The following is a 27,663-nucleotide window of genomic DNA, read 5'->3' on the forward strand; positions in this document are numbered from 1 at the left end:
CGGTGCGGTCCTTGCGCCAGGCTTTCTCAAGGGCGCGACAAGTTTTCTTTGATTCTTTGAGGGTGTCAGAGAACCAGAGAGGTTTTTTGGTGTTGGTCTGTCGATGCGTGCGTTTGAGGGGAGCAAGGATGTCTGCGCAGTTGGAGATCCAGTTTGTGAGTTTGAGGGCTGCGTCGTTGGGGGCGGTGGTGAGGGTGGGTTGGTTGGCGGCGAGTGCAGAGAAGAGTTGCTCTTCGGGGATCTTGTTCGACTGTCGACGAGGGATGGGTTGGGTGCGGAGGTGGCGGGTCTCGCGTCGGAATGTGAAGTGGACGCAGCTGTGGTCGGTCCAGTGTAGGGCGGAGGCGTGGCTGAAGAAGACGTGTTTGCTGGCGGAGAAGATGGGGTCAAGCGTGTGTCCGGCGATGTGGGTGGTGGTGTTCACCAGTTGTTTGAGGCCGAGGTTGGCGAGGTTGTCGAGCAGGGTGGTGGTGTTGGGGTCGTTGTTTTGTTCCAGATGAAAGTTGAGGTCACCTAGGAGGATGTAGTCCGGCGAGGCGAGGGCGTACGGGGAGATGAAGTCGGCGATGGCGTCGCTGAAAGGGGCGCGTGGCCCGGGAGGACGGTAGACGAGGGATCCTCTGAGGGTGTTCCTCGGATCGGTGCGAATCTGAAAATGCAGGTGTTCAGCGGCGAGAGGGGTGTCTTCGGTGGAGGTGGTGACGCTGATGGAGTCTTTGAAGACGATGGCGATACCTCCTCCTACCTGGTTGGTGCGGTCTTTTCTGGAGATCTTGTAGCATTCGGGGATGGCAGTGGCGATGTCAGGGGCCGAGGAGGCGTTCATCCAGGTCTCCGTGATGAAGGCGACGTCCGGTGCTATGGAGTCCAGGAGGTCCCAGAGTTCAATGGCGTGTTTGTGGACGGAGCGAGCGTTGACTAGGATGCACTTGAGGTGGTTGATGGCGCGTGGGCTTGTGGTCGTGGTTGTTGCGTGGTGGAAGGTGCGTTTGCAGGAGTTGCAGGCGAAGGGTCCATGGGTGCGTTTGGGGTGAGCTTGGAAGCAGGTGTTGGAGCGTCCTGGGTTGAGGGCGTGGAGGGTGGTGGGGTCGTAGCGGGTCAGCGGGGCTTGGGAGAGCTGGGGACCAGGGGTCGTGGCGCTGGGCGCGGGCCAGGCGCGGACGGGCGCAGATGGGCTTGCATCATATGAGGTAGGACGGGGGGGAGGGGTCAGGTGGGGGCGAATGGGAGCTGGGGGGCGGGGCGTGCAGGAGGTCGCGGCGGGAAAGCGCGAGGGAGGGGGGGACAGGTAGAGTGAGAAGAGCTGGGGGAGGGGGGTTTAAGGGTGGAGGGGGGTGAGTGTTAGGAGGTTTAGGAGATAAGGGAGAAAGATAGGAGTAGGGTTGAGAAGATAGGGGAGGGGGGTTGTAGAGGTGGGTGAGGGTGAGAGGTAGAGTGAGAGGATAGGAAGATAGGTAATAGAGGGGGTGAGGGAGGGGGGGAGAGATAGAGAAATAGATAGAGAAAATAGATAGGGAAATCGATAGATAGGGAAATAGATAGAGAGATAGGAAGATAGGAGGAGGTGGAGAGTGAGGGAGTTAGATAGTGGGATAGAGAGATAGAGAGATAGGTAGATAGGAGGAGTGAGGGAGGTAGATAGTGAACGGGTTAGATAGGAGAGATAGAGAGGGGGATGCGAGTGGGGGAGGGCATGAGGCAGGAGCAGGAGGGCAGGCGCGGGGAGAAGAGGACGGAGGAGGCAGAAGAGCCGAAGACAAGAAGAACAGAAGACAAGAAGAACAGAAGAACAGAAGAACAGAAGACCGGAAGGAGAGAAGAAAGGAAGATCAGAAGACCGGAAGGAGAGAAGAAAGGAAGACCGGAAGAACACAGAAGAACACAGAAGAACACAGAAGAACAGAGAAGAAGATACAGAAAAACGAAGAACAGAGGGCAGAAGACCACAGAAGAAGATGAGGAAGAAGAGAAGAAGAGTGAAGACGGGGGAAAGAAGAGTACAGAAGAAGATTACAGACGAGGAGCGAGGAGGAAGAACAGAAGAACAGAGAAGAAGAAAAGAAGCAGGAGAGAGGGTGAGTAGCGCGGGGCAGAGCGAGGGGCTGGGAGGGGGGGTACTTACTGTGAGGTGGGTCTCAGGAACTCAGGAACTCAGGAACCTGGAGGAGCTGCAGTGGCAGGGGGAGCGACCTACCCTTGGGTCAAGGGTCGCTACCACTGTCGCGCAGCGGCCGCCATATGAGGTAGGAGGGGTAGGGAGGGGTCAGGTGGGGGCGAATGGGAGCTGGGGGGCGGGGGCGTGCAGGAGGTCGCGACAGAAAAGCGCGAGGGAGGGGGGGACAGGTAGAGTGAGAAGAGCTGGGGGAGGGGGGGTTTAAGGGTGGAGGGGGGTGAGTGTTAGGAGGTTTAGGAGATAAGGGAGAAAGATAGGAGTAGGGTTGAGAAGATAGGGGAGGGGGGGTTGTAGAGGTGGGTGAGGGTGAGAGGTAGAGTGAGAGGATAGGAAGATAGGTAATAGAGGGGGTGAGGGAGGGGGGAGAGATAGAGAAATAGATAGAGAAAGTAGATAGGGAAATCGATAGATAGGGAAATAGATAGAGAGATAGGAAGATAGGAGGAGGTGGAGAGTGAGGGAGTTAGATAGTGGGATAGAGAGATAGAGAGATAGGTAGATAGGAGGAGTGAGGGAGGTAGATAGTGAACGGGTTAGATAGGAGAGATAGAGAGGGGGATGCGAGTGGGGGAGGGGGATGAGGCAGGAGCAGGAGGGCAGGCGCGGGGAGAAGAGGACGGAGGAGGCAGAAGAGCCGAAGACAAGAAGAACAGAAGGGAGGGAGGGATAGTAGGAAGTGGTTTGCTTCTACTAGCCCTAGCTTTAGGGAGCACTTGGTCCATTGTTGCAGGATCCAAGCTTCCGTGTCCTTTTTGCTTTTTGGCCTGAGCCCTGGTTAAAGCAAAAATATGCCCTGGGATGCCCAGCATTGCTGCATGGGCCTCCAACTCCACATCTGACCAAGCTGATGTCTCCAAATCATTTCCTAGTAGACAGTCTACAGGTAAATCTGTGGCTACCACAACTTTCTTTGGACCAGTAACCCCCCCCAGTTGAGATTTACAACAGCCATGGGGTGGCTAAGTGTGTTGTTGTGAGCATCGGTTACTTGGTATTGGTGACCAAGTAGGTGTTGTTCAGGGTGGACCAGTTTCTCTATGACCATAGTCACACTGGCTCCAGTGTCCCTGTAGGCCTGAACCTCAACACCATTTATTAGGGGTAGCTGTTTGTACTTATCCATATTAAGGGGACAAGCAACTAAGGTGGCTAAATCAATAGCCTCATCAGAGACTAACACAGCCTCTGTGGCCTCCCTAACAAGGCCAACCCCAACTAAGTTACCAATAGTGAGCCCAGCTACTCCCTTGGATTGGCTATTAGTAGGTTTGCACCCACCACCACTGCTATTAGTAGAGACACTAGGTGTAGCAGTAGGGGTTGTAGTGGTAGGAGGCTTGGTGCTTTTCTTTGGACAACTGGGATCTGTTGTCCAATGGACTTTTATTTTACATAAATAGCACCATGGTTTATTTTCCTTATTTTGATTAGAAGAGGATTTGGGCCCACCACCCCCACCAGAGTGTTTTTGTGGGCCTGATGAAGACTCATTTTTAGATTTGTCCCCACCCTTGTCAGAAGACTTACCATCCTTCTTCTTGCCATCTTTGTCACCCCCTGTATGAACTTTTCTGTTCACCCTTGTTCTGACCCATTTGTCTGCCTTATTTCCCAATTCTTGGGGAGAGGTCAGATCAGAGTCCACGAGGTACTGGTGCAACAAATCAGACACACAATTATTAAGAATATGCTCTCTCAGGATCAAGTTATACAGGCTGTCATAATCAGTCACTTTACTGCCATGTAACCACCCCTCCAAGGCCTTCACTGAATGGTCAATGAAATCAACCCAGTCTTGTGAAGACTCCTTTTTGGTCTCTATGAACTTTATCCTGTAATGTTCAGTGGTTAAGCCATAACCATCCAGGAGTGCATTCTTAAGAACTTTATAATCATTAGCTTCATTTTCTTTTACAGTAAGGAGCCTATCCCTACCTTTTCCACTAAATGATAGCCATAGGATAGCAGCCCACTGCCTTTGAGGGACACCTGTACAGCACAGGCCCTCTCAAGTGCAGCAAACCACTTGTTAATGTCATCCCCCTCCTTATAAGGGGGAACTATCTTGTGCAGATTCCTGGAATCATGCTCTTTTGCAGGATGACTATGGGGAATACTGCTGCTGCCACCATGGGTGTCTAAACCCAGTTTCTGTCTCTCCTTCTCTACTTCTAAAGTCTGTCTCTCCAAATCCAGCTGTTGCTTCTTGAGCTTCAGTCTGGTTTGTTCCACTCTCAATCTATTGAGCTCCCTTTCTAACAATCTGTCATCAGGGTGGGTGGGAGGGACATGTCTTGAAACAGAAGTATGGTGAGAATGGACAGAAGGAAACCTATCCCTTACAGAAGGCACCCTAACAGCTTGGTTAACAGAAACATCACTTCTACTGTGGTGAGAATGAATGCTCTTGCTATGATGTGAGACAACACTATCTGTATGGTGTGACTCTACATCTGTACCAACTATGCTAGACTGTCTAGTAATGGGCAGGCTCTGATTTTTCTTTCCAAAATCTTTTCCTAGGGGTGTCCCTGGATCAGATTGGGAACCATTAGCTGCTTTTTCTACAGACGGGGCCTTAGTGGCTTTATCTTGTTCTCTAAGCATGTTAAGTAACAATTCCAAGGAAGGATTCTTCCCTACACTCAAACCTCTCTCTATGAGAGACTCCTTGCTCCTTTCCAGCTAAGGTGATCATATGCAAGTTTGGACAGATCAACATTTTGGCCTGTGCCAGACATTTTTAGAGAGAGTTAAAGTGATAGAAAAAGAGAAAAAAGTTTGTCAGAGCTTTTAGAAAGACAGAGAAAAAAAACTTTTAAAAACTTTTTAGAACTTTTTGAAAGTTTAGAAGTACTTTTCAGCACTTAGAAAAGAGTGAAAAGAGGAAATGCAAAACTTTTTAGCTATGTGTACACACACTGAACTTGTTTTGTATATTTTTCTCTTATGAAAAGTACAATGACAAGAGTGGTAAGTAGTCTCAAAGCACTTATCCCACCGCTGCACAACCAATGTAGGAGGCTGGACTGGCTTGTAGTGAGTACCAAGGGGTACTTGCACCTTGCACCAGGCCCAGTTATCCCTTATTAGTGTATAGGGTGTCTAGCAGCTTAGGCTGATAGATAATGGTAGCTTAGCAGAGCAGCTTAGGCTGAACTAGGAGACGTGTGAAGCTACTACAGTACCACTTAGTGTCATATGCACAGTATCATAAGAAAACACAATACACAGTTATACTAAAAATAAAGGTACTTTATTTTTATGACAATATGCCAAAGTATCTTAGAGTGTACCCTCAGTAGGAGGATAGGAAATATACACAAGATATATGTACACAATACCAAAAATATGCAGTATAGTCTTAGAAACCAGTGCAAACAATGGATAGTTACAATAGGATGCAATGGGGACACATAGGGATAGGGGCAACACAAACCATATACTCCAAAAGTGGAATGCGAACCACGAATGGACCCCAAACCTATGTGACCTTGTAGAGGGTCGCTGGGACTATTAGAAAATAGTGAGAGTTAGAAAAATAACCCACCCCAAGACCCTGAAAAGTGAGTGCAAAGTGCACTAAAGTTCCCCTAAGGACAAAGAAGTCGTGTTAGAGGAATAATGCAGGAAAGACACAAACCAACAATGCAACAACGATGGATTTCCAATCTAGGGTACCTGTGGAACAAGGGGACCAAGTCCAAAAGTCACAAGCAAGTCGGAGATGGGCAGATGCCCAGGAAATGCCAGCTGCGGGTGCAAAGAAGCTTCTACTGGACAGAAGAAGCTGAGGTTTCTGCAGGAACGAAAAGGGCTAGAGACTTCCCCTTTGGTGGACGGATCCCTCTCGTCGTGGAGAGTCGTGCAGAAGTGTTTTCCCGCCGAAAGAACGCCAACAAGCCTTGCTAGCTGCAAATCGTGCGGTTAGCATTTTTGGATGCTGCTGTGGCCCAGGAGGGACCAGGAGGTCTCAAATTGGACCAGGAAGTAGAGGGGACGTCGAGCAAGACAAGGAGCCCTCTTAGCAGCAGGTAGCACCCGGAGGTCGTGCAATGCAGGTTAGAGTGCCGTGGACCCAGGCTGGACTGTGCACAAAGGATTTCCGCCGGAAGTGCACGGAGGCCGGAGTAGCTGCAGAAGTCGCGGTTCCCAGCAATGCAGTCTAGCGAGGTGAGGCAAGGACTTACCTCCACCAAACTTGGACTGAAGAGTCACTGGACTGTGGGAGTCACTTGGACAGAGTTGCTGGATTCGAGGGACCTCGCTCGTCGTGCTGAGAGGAGACCCAAGGGACCGGTAATGCAGCTTTTTGGTGCCTGCGGTTGCAGGGGGAAGATTCCGTTGACCCACGGGAGATTTCTTCTGAGCTTCTAGTGCAGAGAGGAGGCAGACTACCCCCACAGCATGCACCACCAGGAAAACAGTCGAGAAGGCGGCAGGATCAGCGTTACAGAGTTGCAGTAGTCGTCTTTGCTACTATGTTGCAGTTTTGCAGGCTTCCAGCGCGGTCAGCAGTCGATTCCTTGGCAGAAGGTGAAGAGAGAGATGCAGAGGAACTCGGATGAGCTCTTGCACTCGTTATCTAAAGTTTCCCCAGAGACAGAGACCCTAAATAGCCAGAAAAGAGGGTTTGGCTACCTAGGAGAGAGGATAGACTAGCAACACCTGAAGGAGCCTATCAGAAGGAGTCTCTGACGTCACCTGGTGGCACTGGCCACTCAGAGCAGTCCAGTGTGCCAGCAGCACCTCTGTTTCCAAGATGGCAGAGGTCTGGAGCACACTGGAGGAGCTCTGGACACCTCCCAGGGGAGGTGCAGGTCAGGGGAGTGGTCACTCCCCTTTCCTTTGTCCAGTTTCACGCCAGAGCAGGGCTAAGGGGTCCCCTGAACCGGTGTAGACTGGCTTATGCAGAATTGGGAACATCTGTGCCCAAGAAAGCATTTCCAGAGGCTGGGGGAGGCTACACCTCCCCTGCCTTCACACCATTTTCCAAAGGGAGAGGGTGTAACACCCTCTCTCAGAGGAAGTCCTTTGTTCTGCCATCCTGGGCCAGGCCTGGCTGGACCCCAGGAGGGCAGATGCCTGTCTGAGGGGTTGGCAGCAGCAGCAGCTGCAGTGAAACCCCAGGAAGGGCAGTTTGGCAGTACCAGGGTCTGTGCTACAGACCACTGGGATCATGGGATTGTGCCAACTATGCCAGGATGGTATAGAGGGGGCAATTCCATGATCATAGACATGTTACATGGCCATATTCGGAGTTACCATTGTGAAGCTACATATAGGTAGTGACCTATATGTAGTGCACGCGTGTAATGGTGTCCCCGCACTCACAAAGTAAGGGGGAATTGGCCCTGAACAATGTGGGGGCACCTTGGCTAGTGCCAGGGTGCCCTCACACTAAGTAACTTTGCACCTAACCTTTACCAGGTAAAGGTTAGACATATAGGTGACTTATAAGTTACTTAAGTGCAGTGTAAAATGGCTGTGAAATAACGTGGACGTTATTTCACTCAGGCTGCAGTGGCAGGCCTGTGTAAGAATTGTCAGAGCTCCCTATGGGTGGCAAAAGAAATGCTGCAGTCCATAGGGATCTCCTGGAACCCCAATACCCTGGGTACCTCAGTACCATATACTAGGGAATTATAAGGGTGTTCCAGTAAGCCAATGTAAATTGGTAAAATTAGTCACTAGCCTGTTAGTGACAATTTGGAAAGAAATGAGAGAGCATAACCACTGAGATTCTGATTAGCAGAGCCTCAGTGAGACAGTTAGTCACTACACAGGTAACACATTCAGGCACACTTATGAGCACTGGGGCCCTGGGATACCAGGGTCCCAGTGACACATACAACTAAAACAACATATATACAGTGAAAAATGGGGGTAACATGCCAGGCAAGATGGTACTTTCCTACACACGCCTCCTCTATTATTTTGATAACCTACCATTATCGATTCCTTCAACGTGGTTTCAAGAGTTAAATACTCTATTTAGGGAGCTTATCTGGGACGATGGCCGCAGACGTACATCACTCCCGACCCTATGTAGACCAACTTTAGCAGGAGGCCTGGGGGTTCCAGATTTTGAGGCCTATTACCTGTCATGCCAACTGCAATGGGTCGCCAGTTGGTTCGTTGGAAAGGGATACCTGGACAGATGGATTACAGTGAGAGATAGAGGTACGGACCGAGTCATAGCGCAATTGATTAATAAGATGGTGGCACGCCAAATGGACAGTCCGATGATGAAAGTAGCCATTCTTTGCTGGAAGAGGTGTGCAAGACGAGTGGGGGTGGGATCCCCTTATTCTCCGGCCTTGCCACTGACCGCCCTAATACTAGATCTAGGGGAGGATGGCTTGGTGGGTACAGGGCTCAGGATTTGGAAAAGGGCGGGAGTAGAGACGGTAGGTGACTTATTCCGGGATTGGGTGTTGAGGCCCTTTACTGATCTAGTGAATGATAGGGGAATCCATTCTTTACCAAAAGTTAAAACATAATCTACGGGAACACTGGGAAACAGTGAATGCAGAGCCTGCCACCCATCAGATATTACACCTCCTCCTAACATTGGGAGATGATGCACACCGCATCATAAGACTGTATCGAGCCCAACAGGAAGGAGCCCTTGACCCAATGCAATCCCTACGGGAGAGGTGGGAGAGATCCTTGGAATATGAAATAACAGACTCAAGCGTGCTAGCGTACCCAAAGGAAGTGTCGAGAAACACGAGACTGAGATATACTCAATATAATTACACGCACAGGACGTACCTCACCCCACACCGCTTATCCTTAATGTACAGGGGAGTCCTCAGGGCATGACCCAGGTGCAGTGACGTGAACACAGACTTCGACCACATGGTGTGGAGCTGCCCAGACCTGCGTCAGGGCTGGGGCAGTGTGTTGGCGGACCTCTCTAGACTGCCTGAAAGGGATTTGGCCCTATCTCCCAATGTGTGCCTATCGGGTCTTGGAACCGGACTCCCACGTGGGAAGGTGAGGGGTCGTTTTCTGAACCTTGCTCTGGTTTTATACCGGAGACTGATCACCTTGGGGTGGAAATCCCCCAGATGCCCATCACTGACGGAATGGAGGCGGGAAGTAGAGAAGTGGGCCAGAGCAGAACTGCAGATACTGAAGAGAGATGAGGAGCGTGGACTCCGCCAGACCCCCATCGCTCCAGAATGGGAGGAGATACTGACAAAGTGGGAGGAGATGCTGAGGGGTACGGACACAACCACAGAGGGACTGACATAAAAATAAAAACTAAAGGACCAAGATAGAGGTCGGCAGTGACACAACTCCTGGGGTAGGGAAGGATAAATCCAGGGTTTGGAACCTAGAAGACACTAGAAGGAAAACGAAGACAGACATGGAATGCATGGCCAAGGTCACAGAAATGACCGAGTGGGGTTAGAGGGAACGGGCATTATTTGAGGGAGCTAGCGCCTTGGGATTAAAATAGGGATGGATAACATGAAAAGTGCCAACCCTGCTCCAGGGTAACGGAGAAGAGGTTGACTTCAGACAATGGAACCACCTGCCCATACAACTTCCATCGCACCATTAACCTGTTTAATTTTAGTTAAAGACTGTTTTAGATGTATGACGATCAGATCGATGGCATAGCTCTCATGTGGCGCACAGGCAAATGTACGAGGCTTCAGAATTAGACCAAAAGCAATTCAAATTAATGTAAAGGTAAAAGAAAGTATGTGATATTTGACCAAAAGTATGTAACACCCTGAGCTGCATGGGAAACCTCAACTGCCACACCAAATCATTCTGTATTTGTATAACAGCAAATTGTTAATAAAAATATTTAAAAAAAAAAAAAACTGTTACCAATCACTTTTAAGTACTGCTACATTAAATTAAATGCTATTGGTCTTCGTTTTAATAATAGTTGTTTTCTCTCTGGTGGTCACATGTAGTAGCTTTAATGTAGTTGGGGTGTACTCCTTGCACATTTCAGTGTTTGGTATGATGGCAAGGGGTGAAGTGAATCAGTGCAACCCTAATGCATTTGCAGCTGTCACACTCTGTGTTAATAGGATATAAGTATAAAACATGTTAGCAACCAGAGAAAGTGATCTACATCCCAAAACAATTTTGGGTCCTTAGAGTGGACTCACAGTGCTGCTTGAGTGTCCCTCGTAGAAGTGGAAGCGACCTTGCATGCAGACACAGGCCTTCCCGCTGAGCCTTCCAAAAACCAACCTCCCGGCATGTCCTGATACTGAAAGAGGGAAGAGAGTGAGTTTGGGATGAGTAGTAAGGGGAACAAAGCAATAAATGGAGTAAGAAACTGCAGCAGTAGGAACTCTCCTGATCAGCAGTATGCATTCAGATTCATAGCCACTGTGTTATTATATATGATGTATATATATATATATATATATATATATATATATATATATATATATATATTTTTTTTTTTTTTCACTGAAAAAAACCCAAAGGTTACAGGGACGTTATAGTTAGGTTCTGAATTTACTCGCACAAAACCATAATAATTCAGCAGTTATAGTTAGAGTTTTTTTAAGTGATTATAACTCACGCCCTAAGGTAACTATAATTTGGGCTCTTCCAATGCACAGTTTTCTTATCAATAATTTTATTGCAAATGTTTCAGCAATAATATCAAATCTGCCATACAAGATCTAATCAACGATATAATATGTGGCGTAATTGGCTGTGCATGGCGAAGGCGCGAGTTATAATTACCTTAGGGTGCGAATTATAGTTACTTAAAAGAACTCTAACTATAACTGCTGAATTTCTACGGTTTTGTACGAGTAAATTTAGACCCTAACTATAACGTTCCTGTAACCTTTATTTTTTCAGTGAATTTCAATGGTTTTTTAACATAAAGCAATTTTAATTACTGTACGTTATTCTAACCCCTGCAGCGCAAGGCCACTGGACATGTGCAGCGGGGGTTGGCCACAGGGCCTGTCTCTGTCAGTGGATCTATAAGTGGGTTTGTGAGTGTTTGAGTGGGTCTGACAGTGGGTGTGTGAGTCTGAGTGGGTGTGAGGGGGTGCATGAGTGTCTGAGTGGGTGTGTGAGTGGATGTATGAACCTCTGTGTGCATTTATGAGTGAATGAATTAGTGTATGAATCAGTCTGCTTTTTTTTCCCATATTCACAAATAATTTGCAAATTTTCATGAATATTGCGCAAAATTATTTTAAACCCATAATTTGCACCTAAAACACACCTATATCACACCCCTGGGGTCAGGGTGCCTTCAACCTGACCCCTTATGCCACTTTCAGTTTGGATTTTCACCCCCAGGGACCATGTCCTATGAAATAAAATGGCGCTGCGACTTTGCAGTCAGGTTGCGGTCAGCCAATTGCAACAGTTCTTTTTGCACGCGTATTCGTGAAAAATGTGCACACTTCATGAAATATTCACAGTCAGAGATATACAAATTTAATTTCTCTTTAATAGCTCAAAAACTACTGAACAGATTCACACTAAATAAGGGAAAGCATAATCTGCATACCAACAGCTAGCTTTCTGCCAAATTTGGTGCAATTCCATCCAGTGGTTCGGACTGCAGTCATGTCTGAAGAATCCAATGGGAATTAACATGGAAAATGCAATGTTTTTTTAGCCCAGTCATGTTCAAAATCCCTGTTGGAAAATGCATGGGGAAAACACATTTTGGGAACCCCCTTTTTTACAGCCCCCACTAGACGGATCACCACAAAACTTTCAACACAGCAGCTGAACTGACTGGAGTATGCGTTTTGGAAATTTCATAAAGATTCGTCATGCGGTGCCAACGTTATTGGCAAAACAAAAAATGCTCTTCCTATGGAAACTAGGTCTTAACTATAACTACCCACTGGCATCTGCCAGTAGGTAATATATATATTTATTGTTTTCTTTAGTGCCGTTTGACAAATTTGCATGAAATTTTCTAAAAACAAAAGTTCCTTCATTTGGCCCTTTCATGGAAAGTTTTCTTCCAACCCATAAAGTGGGGGACAAGAAAAGGGGTAGTCCCAAAAGTGTGATTTTCCACTTGAATTGGAATAGGAACCTTTGCTCTCCGATACACAAAAAACAACTTTACGGAATTACGCAAATTTGGTAGACAGTTGAAAAGCTTGCTTTTTGTGATTTGATGTGACTCGGCACTGCCATTTTTGAGAATTATTTGAGAAATTAGCTTCAAAGGAGGGGCTAGGAATGGATATGAAGAGGTTAGCCTTCAGAAGAGGCTAGGTATGGTTTGTTCAGCGGTAACCCCATGGTACAGTATCACAGAAGTACTGTGGGACCAATTTTTTTTTAAAAACCACTCAAACCTGATTGGTTGAGAGGGGCTTTTTCCCTTCAGGCGTTTCAGTACTGTGGTACCGGTCCCGGCCCACACTACAGAAATTATATGATTGGCTAGTTGCAACTCTGAAGAAAATTTTGCGGATGCCATTACAGGATGTGGGGACTTGGTTGCAGAGCCCTGACAAAAAATATTTTAAAAGCCCACAAAGAGGCAATGCGGACATTCCCTAATTATAAGGCTTATGAGGTTGTTTTAAAAAACGGGCACCACAGTACCCACCAAGGCCCCTCTTCTGTTGTTATGAGAGCCCAGTACCAAGGTACTGATACCATGGTACCAAAAGAAATAAAAAAATGGGAAGTCTGGTCTATGGCCAATTTGCTGTTGCGCATAGCCAAAGAGGGTGTGGGGGGAGCAGGCTCTGTGGCCAACCCCCAATACACTTGGCCAAAGCTGGGGGTTTGGGCACAGGTTGTCCAGAGGGGTTGACCATATGCTCAATGTGGATTATAATTAAAAAACACAGAAAATCACTAAAAAAACAAAGGTTAAAGTGATGTTTTAGTTAGATATGGTAATAAACCCTTAGCTTACATTAAAAAAAAACAGAAATTCACTGATAACAACAATGAATAATGTGAGGCTGTGTAAGTTTATCTTAGCCTGTTGTACTAGTGCTAGATAACGAAACATTATCTTCCTGGTTTTCCTAGCGCTCGTGCATATCAGTTGTAGTGCAGCGTGTATCTGTGGTTTTCTAATGCCGAGCTCCCAATAAAAGCAAATCTTAGGTCTGATTAAGACATAAAGCAAAAAGGGCGGGGGAGACATAGAACATGCCTGCCAAGCCCAGGAAGGCTCAGAATGTGCCATTATTGTAAAGGTCCACCAAGGTGAGGATGTTAATATCCCTCTAATCCCACAACCGATGCCAGTCCGAGTGGAGGTTCAATGCCATCAGGCCCCAGCTGTAGAACGCTGGCATAAGTCCACGTGAAACAGGTCCACTGGAGGGTACGTGCCCAGACTGATCAAAGGGTTGCGAGCAGTATGCCATCTGTCTCCTCTGGCTTATAGGGCAGAGGTCACAGGAGTAAGCTAAAGCAAGATATCCCAGCTGGTAGTCTCTGCTGACTCCACCTCCGAGATGTCACCTGGGGAAGACCGCCAGCACAACTTTCAAACAAGTTGCACAGCCAAGTAATAGAGCTCATAGCTGGGTACTGCCAGCCACCCTTCAGTGGCCGGTAGCTGGAGCTTAGATAGTGAGATTCTACGTCAAGAGGTGCATCATAGCAAATTCATTAATAAGCCATGTATTTCGGCACGGAACATGACAGCCGGCTGAATATTCTGGTTGTGACCTCATAGAGCCTGGGCGGCCTGAATTGAACACAGTTCGAGGTGACTGGCAAAAAAAGTACCTGGTGTGGTCCTGGTGTGTCCTGGAGAGGTTCCCGGCATATGTGGGTGTCAGGTGACCAACCGTGCCGTGGTCCGGTCGAGTTTCCAGCACCCTGCGCACATAGGAAGGTAAACGGCTGCCGTGGCGCGGGAGTGTGGCCAGATGCAGTTCGGGGCCTGGATCGAAGGAGGCGTTTCCTGGTCCGGGTCGATTTCCAGAGCGCTGGAGGTGCCATCGGAGGAAACTCCAGGTTTGGGAGAATGAGGCCTGGGTTTCTGGAGAGCCGGAGGCTGTTTGGCTGGAGGGTGCCTGGTACATGACGCTGGCTTGGTCGAGTGCACGGGCCCTTTTGGCCCCCCCACCTCCTCGGCCCGAGCAGGCAAACAGCTTAAAGGTACACAGGGGTATCAGAATACTCTGGTGGGGGGTTGGCAAGGCAAGGCACCCCTTCGGAACAGCAGAAAGCTGACCTGCAGAGAATACGATTTAGAAAGAGGGGGAGCAATGTTAGGGGGGGAAACTGTGACAAAGAGCATAGCACGGACAGCTCTATTTCTCCCAGGCCAATAAAAACGGTTAGAAGAAACAGAGGGAAAGCAGCTACAAGTTTTCCCCAGTTTGTAGAAAGGTTCCCATAGGGGGGTAAAAAGACCCCCCCTATTGCATTCTTTTTAAGTTTCTCCCCCGGGAGGCAGAAGATTTTGTTGATACTTCCTTTCTGGCAGTACCGGGGGCCCAGCCCATATAATGTAGGTCTCGGGAACCATAAAGGAAAGTTGTTTGTCACATCAACAAGAGGTTATGATGGCATTAGATCCTATTGAACCTGCGACCTCGCTTACTACACAGGCTGGAGAGTAGCAGGCATCTGTGTCCCTGACATCTCTGCCTCTGAGCCAGGAGCTCCAGGTGGACATGAAGAGCCTCCTATTGTCTTTAAAAGAAGATATTAGGGGGAGATTTGAGATCTCTAAGAGCAACCAGGAAACAATTAAAGAAACCTGTGAGATAATGGAAAATAAGATAGGAATTTTGATGGAGAGGATGGGTAATATGGAAGTTGCGCTTGAAGAGCTGGATAAACAGGTGGTCTCAAATAAGCAAGAAATACAGCAATTAAAAACAGGACAGAAGGCCATTTATGAGAAGCTTGAGACGTTGGAGAACAATATGAGGAGGGATAATGTCAGGTTGTCAAATATTCCAGAGGGTGGAGAAGGGGATGATATTAAAGGTTTTGTAGTAGCATTGATAAAGGGTCAATCCCGGCAGCGGGATGCTTCAATTTGGAGGAAGATATTCAGAGAGTGCATAGGGACCCCTTTAAGAAAATTCCAGCTAGGAAAACTCTGAGAAAAATGTGTGTCAAGTTTGGCTCCTACTCTACAGGGAGTGCAGAATTATTAGGCAAGTTGTATTTTTGAGGATTAATTTTATTATTGAACAACAACCATTTTCTCAATGAACCCAAAAAACTCATTAATACCAAAGCTGAATATTTTTGGAAGTAGTTTTCAGTTTGTTATTAGTTTTAGCTATGTTAGGGGGATATCTGTGTGTGCAGGTGACTATTACTGTGCATAATTATTAGGCAACTTAACAAAAAACAAATATATACCCATTTCAATTATTTATTATTACCAGTGAAACCAATATAACATCTCAACATTCACAAATATACATTTCTGACATTCAAAAACAAAACAAAAACAAATCAGTGACCAATATAGCCACCTTTCTTTGCAAGGACACTCAAAAGCCTGCCATCCATGGATTCTGTCAGTGTTTTGACCTGTTCACCATCAACATTACGTGCAGCAGCAACCACAGCCTCCCAGACACTGTTCAGAGAGGTGTACTGTTTTCCCTCCTTGTAAATCTCACATTTGATGATGGACCACAGGTTCTCAATGGGGTTCAGATCAGGTGAACAAGGAGGCCATGTCATTAGATTTCCTTCTTTTATACCCTTTCTTGCCAGCCACGCTGTGGAGTACTTGGACGCGTGTGATGGAGCATGGTCCTGCATGAAAATCATGTTTTTCTTGAAGGATGCAGACTTCTTCCTGTACCACTGCTTGAAGAAGGTGTCTTCCAGGAACTGGCAGTAGGACTGGGAGTTGAGCTTGACTCCATCCTCAACCCGAAAAGGCCCCACAAGCTCATCTTTGATGATACCAGCCCAAACCAGTACTCCACCTCCACCTTGCTGGCGTCTGAGTCGGACTGGAGCTCTCTGCCCTTTACCAATCCAGCCACGGGCCCATCCATCTGGCCCATCAAGACTCACTCTCATTTCATCAGTCCATAAAACCTTAGAAGAATCAGTCTTGAGATATTTCTTGGCCCAGTCTTGACGTTTCAGCTTGTGTGTCTTGTTCAGTGGTGGTCGTCTTTCAGCCTTTCTTACCTTGGCCATGTCTCTGAGTATTGCACACCTTGTGCTTTTGGGCACTCCAGTGATGTTGCAGCTCTGAAATATGGCCAAACTGGTGGCAAGTGGCATCGTGGCAGCTGCACGCTTGACTTTTCTCAGTTCATGGGCAGTTATTTTGCGCCTTGGTTTTTCCACACGCTTCTTGCGACCCTGTTGACTATTTTGAATGAAACGCTTGATTGTTCGATGATCACGCTTCAGAAGCTTTGCAATTTTAAGAGTGCTGCATCCCTCTGCAAGATATCTCACTATTTTTGACTTTTCTGAGCCTGTCAAGTCCTTCATTTGACCCATTTTGCCAAAGGAAAGGAAGTTGCCTAATAATTATGCACACCTGATATAGGGTGTTGATGTCATTAGACCACACCCCTTCTCATTACAGAGATGCACATCACCTAATATGCTTAATTGGTAGTAGGCTTTCGAGCCTATACAGCTTGGAGTAAGACAACATGCATAAAGAGGATGATGTGGTCAAAATACTCATTTGCCTAATAATTCTGCACTCCCTGTATTAAGGAGAAGATCCTTTTAGAGGCTCTTAAGGTGAACAGCTTCTCTAAAGGAGATTGGTCCTTCTGTATTAGATCTGACATCTCTAGGGCAACACAAGACAGGCAATGGGAGTTAGGGAGATACATGCAGGAGCTCAGGTCCATGGGGGCAACTGTACAGCTCTGATTTCCAGTTGCACTTAAAATTATGTGTGACAATAAGATGTATAGTATCAGGGACCCAAACAAAGTCCACGCCTTTTTGGAGCAAATGAAAGCATCTCGTTAGACATTCTCTTCTTTGGATGTTAACTGCCCGGAGCCGAATGAGCTCACTAGGGCTAATCCTTCAGATTATCCCAATAATAGGGAGGGTTCTCCAGAGAGGTAGAGGGTTTGGGTACAGAGGGTATTTTTGGGGATCACAGGGTTTGGGAGCATGTGGGAGAAAATCAAAAAAATAGTCCTCATTGTGTTTGGTTCTCGATATGAACTATATAAGGGGCTAGGGTACAGGATTTGGAGTTGCCTAAAATTGGTTGAACTCAGTTGAAGGTTTTATCCTGGAATGTGAACGGCCTCAGGGGACGTAGACAGATTGTTTAACTTTTGAGGCTGGCGGACGAGGAGGTGGTGATCCTCCAGGAGACTCATCTGATGCAAGAGGAATGGGGTAGTATTTTAAAGCAGCTATCATGGGTGGATCATTGTGTGAGTACGAACCAGCCCTATACAGTTAAGGACGTTGCGATTTTGTTTACAAAATCTCTAAAGGCAGTGGTGGGTAAGATTACTGTAGACCCTAAAGGGCGGTGGTTGGTGGTAGAAGCAAACATATACAGGTCTTGGTTAACAATAGTAGGGTTTTATGACCCTAATATAGATGACCCAGCTCCTTTTCAGGCTCTTTACAACCAGTTATTAGATTTTAAGTACCCAATTTTGCTGAGGAGGACTTTAATGTCTTCTTAGATCCTATTTTGGACAAATCAACCATGAGAAATACAGCTAATAGCCCTAAGACAAGAGCTTGGGTGAAGCAGGTAATGGAGGGTCTGGATCTGGTTGACATTTGGAGATGGAATGGTAGTAATGGATCAAGATTCACTTTTTACAATAAAAAATACGGGCACTACTCAATAATTGATTTCTTTTTAGTGGGTAGGAGTCTCTGTGGAAAAGTGAAGTACTTAGAACATGCCCCGGAGCATTTGTCTGATCACTCGGCGGTGAGGCTTCATCTTTTGCTAGACATACCAGTTGTAAGCTCCAGATGGACGGTGAACCGTGTTCTGTTTTTGGAGGAGTTGGATATTGAGCAATTAAAACAGGCTACTAAGAATGTTGTGCCATGTACTATGGGTCTACTACTATCCATATGGTTTGGGATGCTTATAAAGCTTATATAAGGGGTTGGTTGACTTGTATGGAAATTCACAGGCAAAAAGAAGAGAAAATTCAGATAAAGCATTTGGAGTCGGTGATACAGAAATGACAATATAAGGCACATGGGCTAGCGGATCAGCAGATGTTAATACTGGAGGGTCAGATAAGGAGGGCTAAAGCTGATTTAGATATGCTATTGGAGATAAAGACCAGAAATAAATTAGAGAATAGTAGGTATGCACAATATGAATATGGGGAAGGATTGGTAAGCTGTTGGCCTGGAAAGCAAATGTAGAGCAGACTAGAAACAGAATTACATCAATTATGAATACAGATACAGGTTTTAGTTATGTAAGGGATGACCAAATAGAATATGTCTTTACCTCCTTCTTTCAGGAGTTATAAACAGAAGATTCTAAGGCCACAAGGGAAGAAATTGAAGATTTTCTGGACAAAATTGCAATTCCCTGCTTAGACGAAGATTCAAGATACAACCTGGAAGTTAAGATAGATAGAAGGGAATTGAATGAGGCTATTAGGAGTTTAAAAAGGGGTAAGGCTCCTGGACCCGATAGCTTACCTAACAAGCTTTATTTTCTACTTAAAGAGGAGCTAACCCCAATCTAGTTGAAATCAGTTAATAATCTTTGTTGAGGGTGTAGACCTGACAAAGTCTTGGGACGAGGCTATTATTTCTTTAATTTTGAAACCTATTGTGAGTCTTACAGACCCATTTCCCTATTAAACTTCAACTATAAGACCTATACACACATATTATCTAAAAGATTAGAGAAGGTGGTTGCTTCATTGGTCCATGAGGACTAGAAAGGTTTTATTAAAGGTAGACAGCTCTTTAAGTTAACACATGAGTTATTAGGCACTATTGATATGGCAACCCAGGAGAACTTACCTTTGGCGGTGCTCACTTTTGACGCCGCCAAAGCATTTGATAGGGTGAGCTGGCCTTTTCTGTACACGGTTATTGACCAATATAAATTTGGAGACACCTTTTCTAGAGCAATTTGGTCGTTATATAAGAACCTTGTGGCTAAAGTGCTGATTAATGGTAATCTCTCCGTGCAAATTAGAATTGGATGGGGCACTCTACAAGGCTGTTCACTTTGTTGTTCGATTTGTATGTTGAGCCTTTGGAGAGTGAGATTAGATAGAATTCAAGCATTTTACCTTTCCAATACAAGGTTTGGGAGAAGAAAGTTGAACTCTATGCAAATGACCTAATGATAGATACAAAGGACTTGTGTCTCATTACCATACATTTTAGTATCTCTGAAGGAGTTTGGAAGGGTGTCAGGGTATCTAGTAAACCAACATAAAACTGAGATAATGTGCTTCAATACTATTAATAGCAGCCCGTTGATTAAAAAGAAAATCAGGTATTTTGGGTTGCAGGGTAAGGCCAACGTGGATGACGTCCCCCGGGTTAATTTTAATAAGACATTTGTCGCAACTAAGAAACTTTTGAGGGTGTGGGCAGGTCTTCCCCTGCCTCTTATCGGGAGGTCGAACATTGTGAAGATGATTATTTTACCCAAGTTCATGTTTTTGTTTAAAACGATCCCCCTAGAATTTAGATAGGTCTGGTTTCAGAAGCTACAAGGGGAACTAACTTCATTTGTTTGGACATCTAGAGGGGCTCGCATTGCATGGAAGAAATTATGTAAGAGATATGAAGGGATAGTGAGTCTGACTTTTATAAGAATTATTTTTCTTTTCAGGTGAAAAATGTGAGAAGATTATTCAATGAATGCTCTAGTTTTACCCCTATGTTTAAGGCTATGACCAGCTACCTCAAGGAAACAGGGGAGTACTTTCTTTTTCAATTTGGTCACCCAAAGTAGTTTAAGAAGATATGGCAGAAGTGTCTGGGGGCGGCTTGCAAGGTATGGTTTCAGGTTCAGAAGGTATTAGGGATACCCTACTATAGTAACCTGGCTCCTGTTTGGGGCTCACCGGGTACCCTGGAATGTCTACAAGACAAACTATCTCTTCCTTTACAAGAGAAGGGGCTGGTGAAGTGGGGTCAACTTTTGGAGAACCATGCTTTGCTGCCTTGGTCAGCTCTTAGTGAGCAATTGGGTGATGCCCTTTCAAAATTAAAATATTATCAAATGACAAGTTGGGAAAGTGCGCTACCGAAGGAAGGGCGTGGGCAGGAGGAGAACATCTGGGAAGAGAGATTGGTACAGAGACATATCCCTTGCAAGGAGGTCACTTTATGGTACTGGATGCTGATAGAAGCTGGGGAGGAATCTCCCCCATTGCCAGAGAAGAAGTGGGGAAAGGACTTGGCATCAGAGGATGTTACTACTCTCTGGAAAGTATCACTGTCTACACTTTGGGGTTTGGTGAAATCTGCCCCTTTAAAGAAACATCATTTGTTCACTTTGCACAGAGTGTATTGGACGCCAAAGAAGTTGACTGCTTTGGGGAGACTAAGAATTGTCCCCGTTGCAGTGAGGAGGGAGCAGATGACATCCATATTTTTTTGGCAGTGCCCAATGCTTCATCAGTTTTGGCAGGATGTGGGTAAGGAAATCACGCACTCAATCAGTGCTGAAGTTAAGGTAAGCCTGCCATTGCTAATATTTGGGGTGGTCGAAGGAGTAGAGTTGAGTCTAAATTTACAATACAATAAAAAATCCCTGCTATTTGTGCTAATTCTCTTGGCGCGCTGGGAGATTTGCCTAAAGTGGATCCTCCCCTTGGCCCTGACAGTACATGACTGGAAGAGATCAGTTACAAACTTGTGTCGTCTTGAACGAAGTACTTTCTTAAAGAAATTAGATACATTTTGGACACTCTGGGAAAAGAGGCACGCAACTCCAGATGGGCTTATGTAAGGGTTGTCCAATGATTAAGAGCTCTACAATGCCTTCCTATGGAGGTATGCTGAGTTAGGCGGCTACCTGACCACTTGCAGAGGATTGGAGAAACTGGATATCGCTTTGCCTTGTGTGGCTTGGGAGCAGAGGAGACCGTCTCAAATGGATCTGCCCTAGCTTCACTCATAGACGACGCAAACTCACAACGAGGACAAAAAAAAAAATCCATCTATTTCCCGGAACATACCCTAGTGACATAGGCAGGTAGAGCGGCAAAGAAATACGATAGATGTGGGAATGCCACCATTGTTGCTAGGACAGCACGGCCCACCACAGATAGAGGCAACAAGTGCCAAAGTGCAACAACCCATGTGGTAGATGTGTCACTCCTATATTGCCTTCTATTAATTGCACCTCAGTATGCTGTATTTGTACTCCTGAAAAGCTGAAGGTGTGTGGTCCCAGTTCCGGCAGGCTGTCCTGGAGGCCAGTGCATGAAATTGGTAAGCATTAGACTTACTCCAGTTCACCCCAAGGCCAGACCCTTCTGCAAACTTAGCAAGAGTCTAGAAATTGCCCTTCACATTAGAGCGCTCCACCCTGAAGATACAGCAACATGTCATCCCCATAGACAGATATATACAAAGGTGTGCCTTTCAGGCACAGCCCCTTGAATGCATTGCCCTGAGGGAGCATGGAAGCAAGTGGTTCCACAAGCATGGCGAATAAGATTGAGGCGAGAAGACAGCCTTGTCAGGTACCCCGTCAGCCTATCTTGAATAGACTGGAAAGGAACTGTCTGGTTTTAACTGGTGCGGTGGGAGAGGTATAGAGGAGCTTCGTCTGGCTTAGGAGTCCCATATTGATCACAGTGCTGTATAAGAAATCCCAGTTGAGGGAATCAAAGGCTTTCTCATTATCAGTTATGGTCATTAGGGCCCTAGGTATTCTGACAACTGGGAATGCATAACATGAATAAGTCTACAGATATTGGGGACAATACTGCGCATCGGTATGAATCCTGATTGGTCCAAGTGTGTTAGGGTCCCAAGGTGTGGTGTGAGGTATGTGGCCAGGATCTTAATCAGAATTTTATAATCTACATTAAGAGTGGAAAGCGGTCTGTACCGGGTGAGCTGATGTGGTTCTTTATCACGTTTAAGCAAAGGTACAAGGAGAGCTTCACAAATAGTGGAAGAAAAGGTCCTGAGGTCCCTTGTGGTGTTAAAAGGTTTAGTTTGGAGAGGTGAGGATATCAAGGAATGCCGAGTAAAACTCTATTGGCAGTCCATCTGTACCCAGCACATTTCCCCATGCTAGATATTTATTAGCCTCCTTGACCTCTTGCTCATGGATGTACCCACCTAAAATGGTAGCCACGTCTCACTGTGGACTATTGGTCATGGCAGCTATGATGTTGGAGTGCATGTTTTGTTGAGTGGGACTGAGTCCAGTAGCGCAGAGGTCCACACAGTATGTGCAAAAGGCTGCATTGATAGCGGCCTGCATATATACCAGCTGTCCCACCTTGTCTATCAGAGATAGGATAGGTGTATAATGCTGGCAATAATTAGCCAGCCATGCAATTACCTATCCTGCTGTATCTTGTTCATTGTGCACCCAGATGGTGTATTGCTTATAATAAAAAACCTATAGCTGCTCCAGATGCTCCAATAACTTCTCCCGTTCCTCACTAGCCAGATTGCGCACCTCAGGGCCGTGTGATTCAAGCTTGTGTAAGACATTCAGGATATATTACCGCTGCTTTATTTCATGGAATAGGTCCTTCAAAGTTCCTGAGGACGTGGCTATACAATGACCCTGGATTATCACCTTCAGCACTTATCATTCAGTCAGGTAGGACGAGGCGATACCTGCATTCTCCGCAAAATACTTATAAAAGGGTAGTCGCCAGTGAGTCCCTAAAGGTTGGAATCTCCAGAACGATAGAGCTAGTGGCCAGGTTGGGATGGGTGGCCAGGGGGTTGTCCCAGCTCATGGATAATAGGAGGAGACTACAGTCGGAATGTGTTGTGGCCAGATACTCTAAGCGTGGAGCCCTTCAATGGGAAAGCACATTAGAGGAATTTGTCAACAGGTGTGTACCACCCCCAATACCACCGTCAATGAGACCACAATATTATGAATGGTCTCAAAGGAGCAGGTTCCACTCCTTCGAGGTGTCCACTACTCCAGACTCTTGCATCCAATGCTGTAGGTACGTAGCAGTGGAGTGCATTGAGGCGGTGGCTAGTGGTGGGTGAGAACAGTCCAGTTGACTGTCTGCTATACATTTGAAGTTGCCTCCTAGAATAAGTGGGTAGTGTAGCAATGTGAAGAGATGAGGGGAGAGGGATGTGAGGAAAGCCTGCTGATAAGTATCAGGTGCATAGATATTGAACAGAGCAAAGTCCCTCCCATCCAATTTACCCCCAGAGCCAGAAATCTGCCATCTCGGTCTGTGTATTCTGTGTGGAGTAGGAAGGGTGCTCCAGAGAGGATCCAAATAAGAACTCCCCCTAGAGAATGCCGAATAAGAAGAGTGATATATCTGACCTCACAATTTCTTTTGTACTGAAAGCTCCTCCGTCTTAGTTAAGTGTGTCTCCTGCAGGAAGGCCATCTGGACTTTATGTTGATTTATATAGGACTGCAACGTGCAATGTTTACTCAGAGAGTTAAGGTCCCACACGTTCCAAGTCGGAAATCTGTGGTAGAGTTCAGTTTATCTACGAGGTACTGTAGTGCAGGTAGCTAAAGGGCCCCTCCCTCCATGTGTCACCCCCCCCCCACCAATCCCAGCTCTGATATTTGACTGCAGTAGAAAAAAAGAAGTTATGAACAAGAAAAGAAACAGCAAACCCTAACCGATTACGCCAATGCATATTGTCCAAACCTTTTCAAAATTATAATTTTTTTCGCGGCATCTGGGATATCTCCAAACAATGCCGTGGGGAGAGGGTCATCAATGGGTCCGTGCCAGGCCAGATGGACCCCAGGTGCAGCACAGCGAGGCCTCCTCCTCAGAGAAACAGGAAGATGCAGGGAAGTGGCAGCCAGAGAGGCATGCCTATTGTGCTAAAATCACAGTCATATGCATTAGTATGCTGTGCCAGGAGCGTCCCTGGGCAGAAGCATGCTGGAGTCAGAGCTGTGTCCGCTTCCAGCAGCGGTGGAGGGTCAATGTCCGATCCCGCCATCTGGTCACTGCTCTGCACATGTTGGGTGATTGTTGCCACCGCTGCTATAGCTTCTTTGCAACCAGCTCAAGCCTGATGCTGCATCTAACACAAGCCTTTTCCTCAGTGTTGGTGGGACCTCCTTTGCTTATGGGGTACCAAAAGGGGTGGGGGCCCTGTGGTCCGCAGTGCTCCATCTCACAGCCAATAATCCATTGCCATGTCTCCTCTGGTGTGGTGAAGGAGGGGGACTTCCCATCATGGGTAACACACAATTTACCTGGGAATAGTAACGCATTGCGACTCCTAGTTCATGTAATCATTGTTTGGCAAGGAGGAAAGACACCCTTTGTCTTTGCACAGTGGCAATGAAGTCCAGGAAAAGAGTGACTAGGGTATTATCTACTTTAAAGTGGCCATGAGTGCGTGGCTATTACAGGAGAATGCCCTGGTCCTTGTAATGTAGGAGAGCCATGCTGCCACTGGAAATAGCAGACCCCAGGCTTTAGGGTACCTGCTAGCTCTCTGTGCACCTGCTCCAGGGCATGGTGTTTGGGCAGTCCCACCGGGACCACCACATCCTGCAGCCAGTCAAATGCTAACATGGATGAGCCTTCAATTCACTCTGAGAGCCCCACCACTCTGATATTGTTCTGCAGGGCCCTGCCTTCTTGGCCTTCAATCCGGGCCTCTAAGACTTTAAGTCTGCCTGTTAAATCACTTAAGTCCCTGGTGTGAGTTGCTGTGGCTGGGCCCAGGTCCAGCAGGTCTGTCTCCATATGGGAGCATAGTGTCAGCAATTTCCGTTGGTCATCATGGAGAAGCCTGTTGTCCACCATTAGGGTGTCAAATTTAGATTCTAGAGCATCCCTGGTGGAACCTACAGTCTCAAGTATCTTGTCCAGCTTGTAAGCAGGGGGCTGGGTAGCGGAAGACGGATCTGCCTCTGTGGTACCCATTCTGTTGCGTTGAGTTCGCCCTATGCTTCTCACTGAGGATAAAGTGCAGGAGGAGGGAAGGGCACGCTGCACACCTGCTCACCTTCCCCCTCTGTCGCATATTTATTTATATATATGTATGTGTGTGTATATATATGTGAATATATATATATATATATACATATATATTACATACTGGGGGTCGCCAACGGGTAGTTATAATTAGGTCCTAGTTTCCATAGGAAGAGCATTTTTTTGCCAATAACTTTGCCACCGCTTGACAAATATTCACGAAACTTTCAAAACTAATATGGCAGTTGGTTCAGCTGCTGTGTTGAAAGTTTTGGGGTGATCTGTCAAGCAGGGGGACGAGGAAAAGGGGGCTCCTAAAAGGGATTTTCCCCATGCATTTCCTCACTGGAATTTTGAGCACTACTATAGCGCTACACCAAATTTGCCAGAAATCTAGCTCTTCTTTCAGAAAGCGTGCTTTTTGTGATTTTGGTGTATATCCGTTCAGTAGTTTTAGATATATCAAAGGAAAAAGAAATATAGATATAAAGGGATGTGTATCCTCTGCAGATCCAAATGTCTCATGCTGATATCTTATAGGCTGCCAACACTTCAACAAGGAAGTGTTAGCAGCCGTTTTGGGATTCGGCTTCAGCCGAATTCCACAAAAAAAAAAAATATATAGAAAAAGGGCTAGGGTAGGGACACCCTGAGTCCCTAGCCTTGGTGCTGGGGTCCCCCACGGATCCCACCAGTTCTAAAAAGCATTTTATTTAAAAAATCTTAGAAAAATCGACGGATGGATCTGCTGATTTTTTTGAGCTTTTTTTTTTAAAAAGGAGCTGTCTCCCGCACTCTTCCTTCAGTTTGCCTCTGGGTGAGCGAGGTCCTGTGGGCACTGGGGGCTAAAAAAAGGAGGTGGAAAATGTATTTAAACATTACAGTTACGTAATGTTACTGTTGTAAAAATGCAATTAAATACATGATGCAAGCATTCTCGTCTGGTCAGACAGGCCTTACTAATGTGAAAAAGTATCCACTGTGTGATTATTAGAAGTGAGGTTGGGGTTTTTAAATAGTATATGGAGTCCCTTCCCTTTGAAACATACTTCCAGCTTTGATATATAAATGTCAAAACATGTTGGTGATGGCCCATTACAGAGCAATTTACTGCTGCTCATTTTTAAGCTTAAAACAAAGCCCTGTTATTAGCATAATACTTATTTTGGCTAGAGTCTGGCGCTCCCCCCCACCCCTTTCCGGATCACTTAAGGCCCCCCTAGGGGGACCCATCCCCAGTTTGAAGACCCCTTCCATAATGGGATGGAAGAGAGAGAGATTGTTATTGCAATTGTCTCTCCATACAATAACTTAAAAGTGTCACACTAGCAAGATGTTTGGTTTGAATGTTATAGTTATGTTTTGCTGCACAGCAGAACAGAGGCACCCTGGCCTAATGGTAAAGCTCGTGGACTGTCCCTCAGTAGGTTGACGGTTCTAAACTTGGTATCACATGGTAGTGTGTCTGCTTATTTATTAGTGTTTTGACTGTTAAACTTTCCTGGTGATGGAACATTTACGTTGTTTTCTCTTGCAAATCTGTGGGTTGAATATCATAGTTATATCTGGACACTGCAATGTAAGGAGTCACCTGTGGCCAAGTGGTTACAGTCTCAGACCCTTACACTGAAATGTGAGTGTTCTAGTCTGGGTGATCCAATGATCATTTCCCTACTTTACTTTATTTTCAACTTCAAATGATTAAGGTACATATTAAGAGGTGATCTCACTTTTTTTAATTGACAAACACTTTTTTCTTTCTTCAACGGAGGCTATCCGCCCTACGTTCCCCCAGCTCCTCCTCTCCCCAACTGCAACCTCAAGTGATACAAGCCATGAGTTTTGTTACCACCTTCCATGAGCCTGTACCAGGCATGCCAAGACATGGCATTCCCAGTTGGAAGATACAACAGGACTTTTCACCCCTCATGCAGTGGCAGGAATATAAGTTAACTGTGCTTCTATGACCTAAGTAAATGTTGAAACCGATTGGGCCAGCATCAATTACTACACTGTAGTTTAAAATTAAGGCTATGGTATGCCAAGATCTCTTTCTTTAGAGAGATCGGAGGACTGGCAAGACGTGTTGAAGATCACAATGTTCCAACTTCAACTTTCTAAGTGGTAGAACAGTTTAGGGGTCACATCTTTACTCCCACATTTGCACTCAAATTAGTTGCATCTCTTTTAATTGCTTTAGATTTGTGTAATGAAGTCCCTTATGCCTCCCAGTACTTCTGAGTGGAGGAAAAGCCAGGTGGCAGGGCGTAGTTCTCTGTCCTCTTAGGAAGGACCGAAGGTGCTGCAAACTGTGGGGGTGCATTGGAACGGGCATCCCATTAAAGACTGGGTCTGTGAACAACATATAGCAACTTATGTACAGTGTTACCCCAAACATATTCATACTTAGCGCCTCCATCTGGAGTT

At 46.2% G+C, this 27,663-nt stretch overlaps 1 protein-coding gene across 2 annotated transcripts in view; it reads right to left on the reverse strand.

Annotated features, from left to right (window-relative positions):
- Positions 1-27,663, reverse strand: part of LOC138268097 (purine nucleoside phosphorylase-like) — a 95,151-nt gene that overhangs the window by 28,483 nt on the left and 39,005 nt on the right. For both annotated transcript variants that reach the window (XM_069217471.1, XM_069217470.1), the window contains exon 3: positions 10,315-10,418. In XM_069217471.1, coding sequence (XP_069073572.1) covers positions 10,315-10,418 — 104 coding nt within the window. The remainder of the gene's footprint in view (positions 1-10,314; positions 10,419-27,663) is intronic.

This window comes from Pleurodeles waltl, chromosome 12 (genome assembly GCF_031143425.1).
Source record: "Pleurodeles waltl isolate 20211129_DDA chromosome 12, aPleWal1.hap1.20221129, whole genome shotgun sequence".
In the NCBI taxonomy this organism is placed as follows: domain Eukaryota; kingdom Metazoa; phylum Chordata; class Amphibia; order Caudata; family Salamandridae; genus Pleurodeles; species Pleurodeles waltl.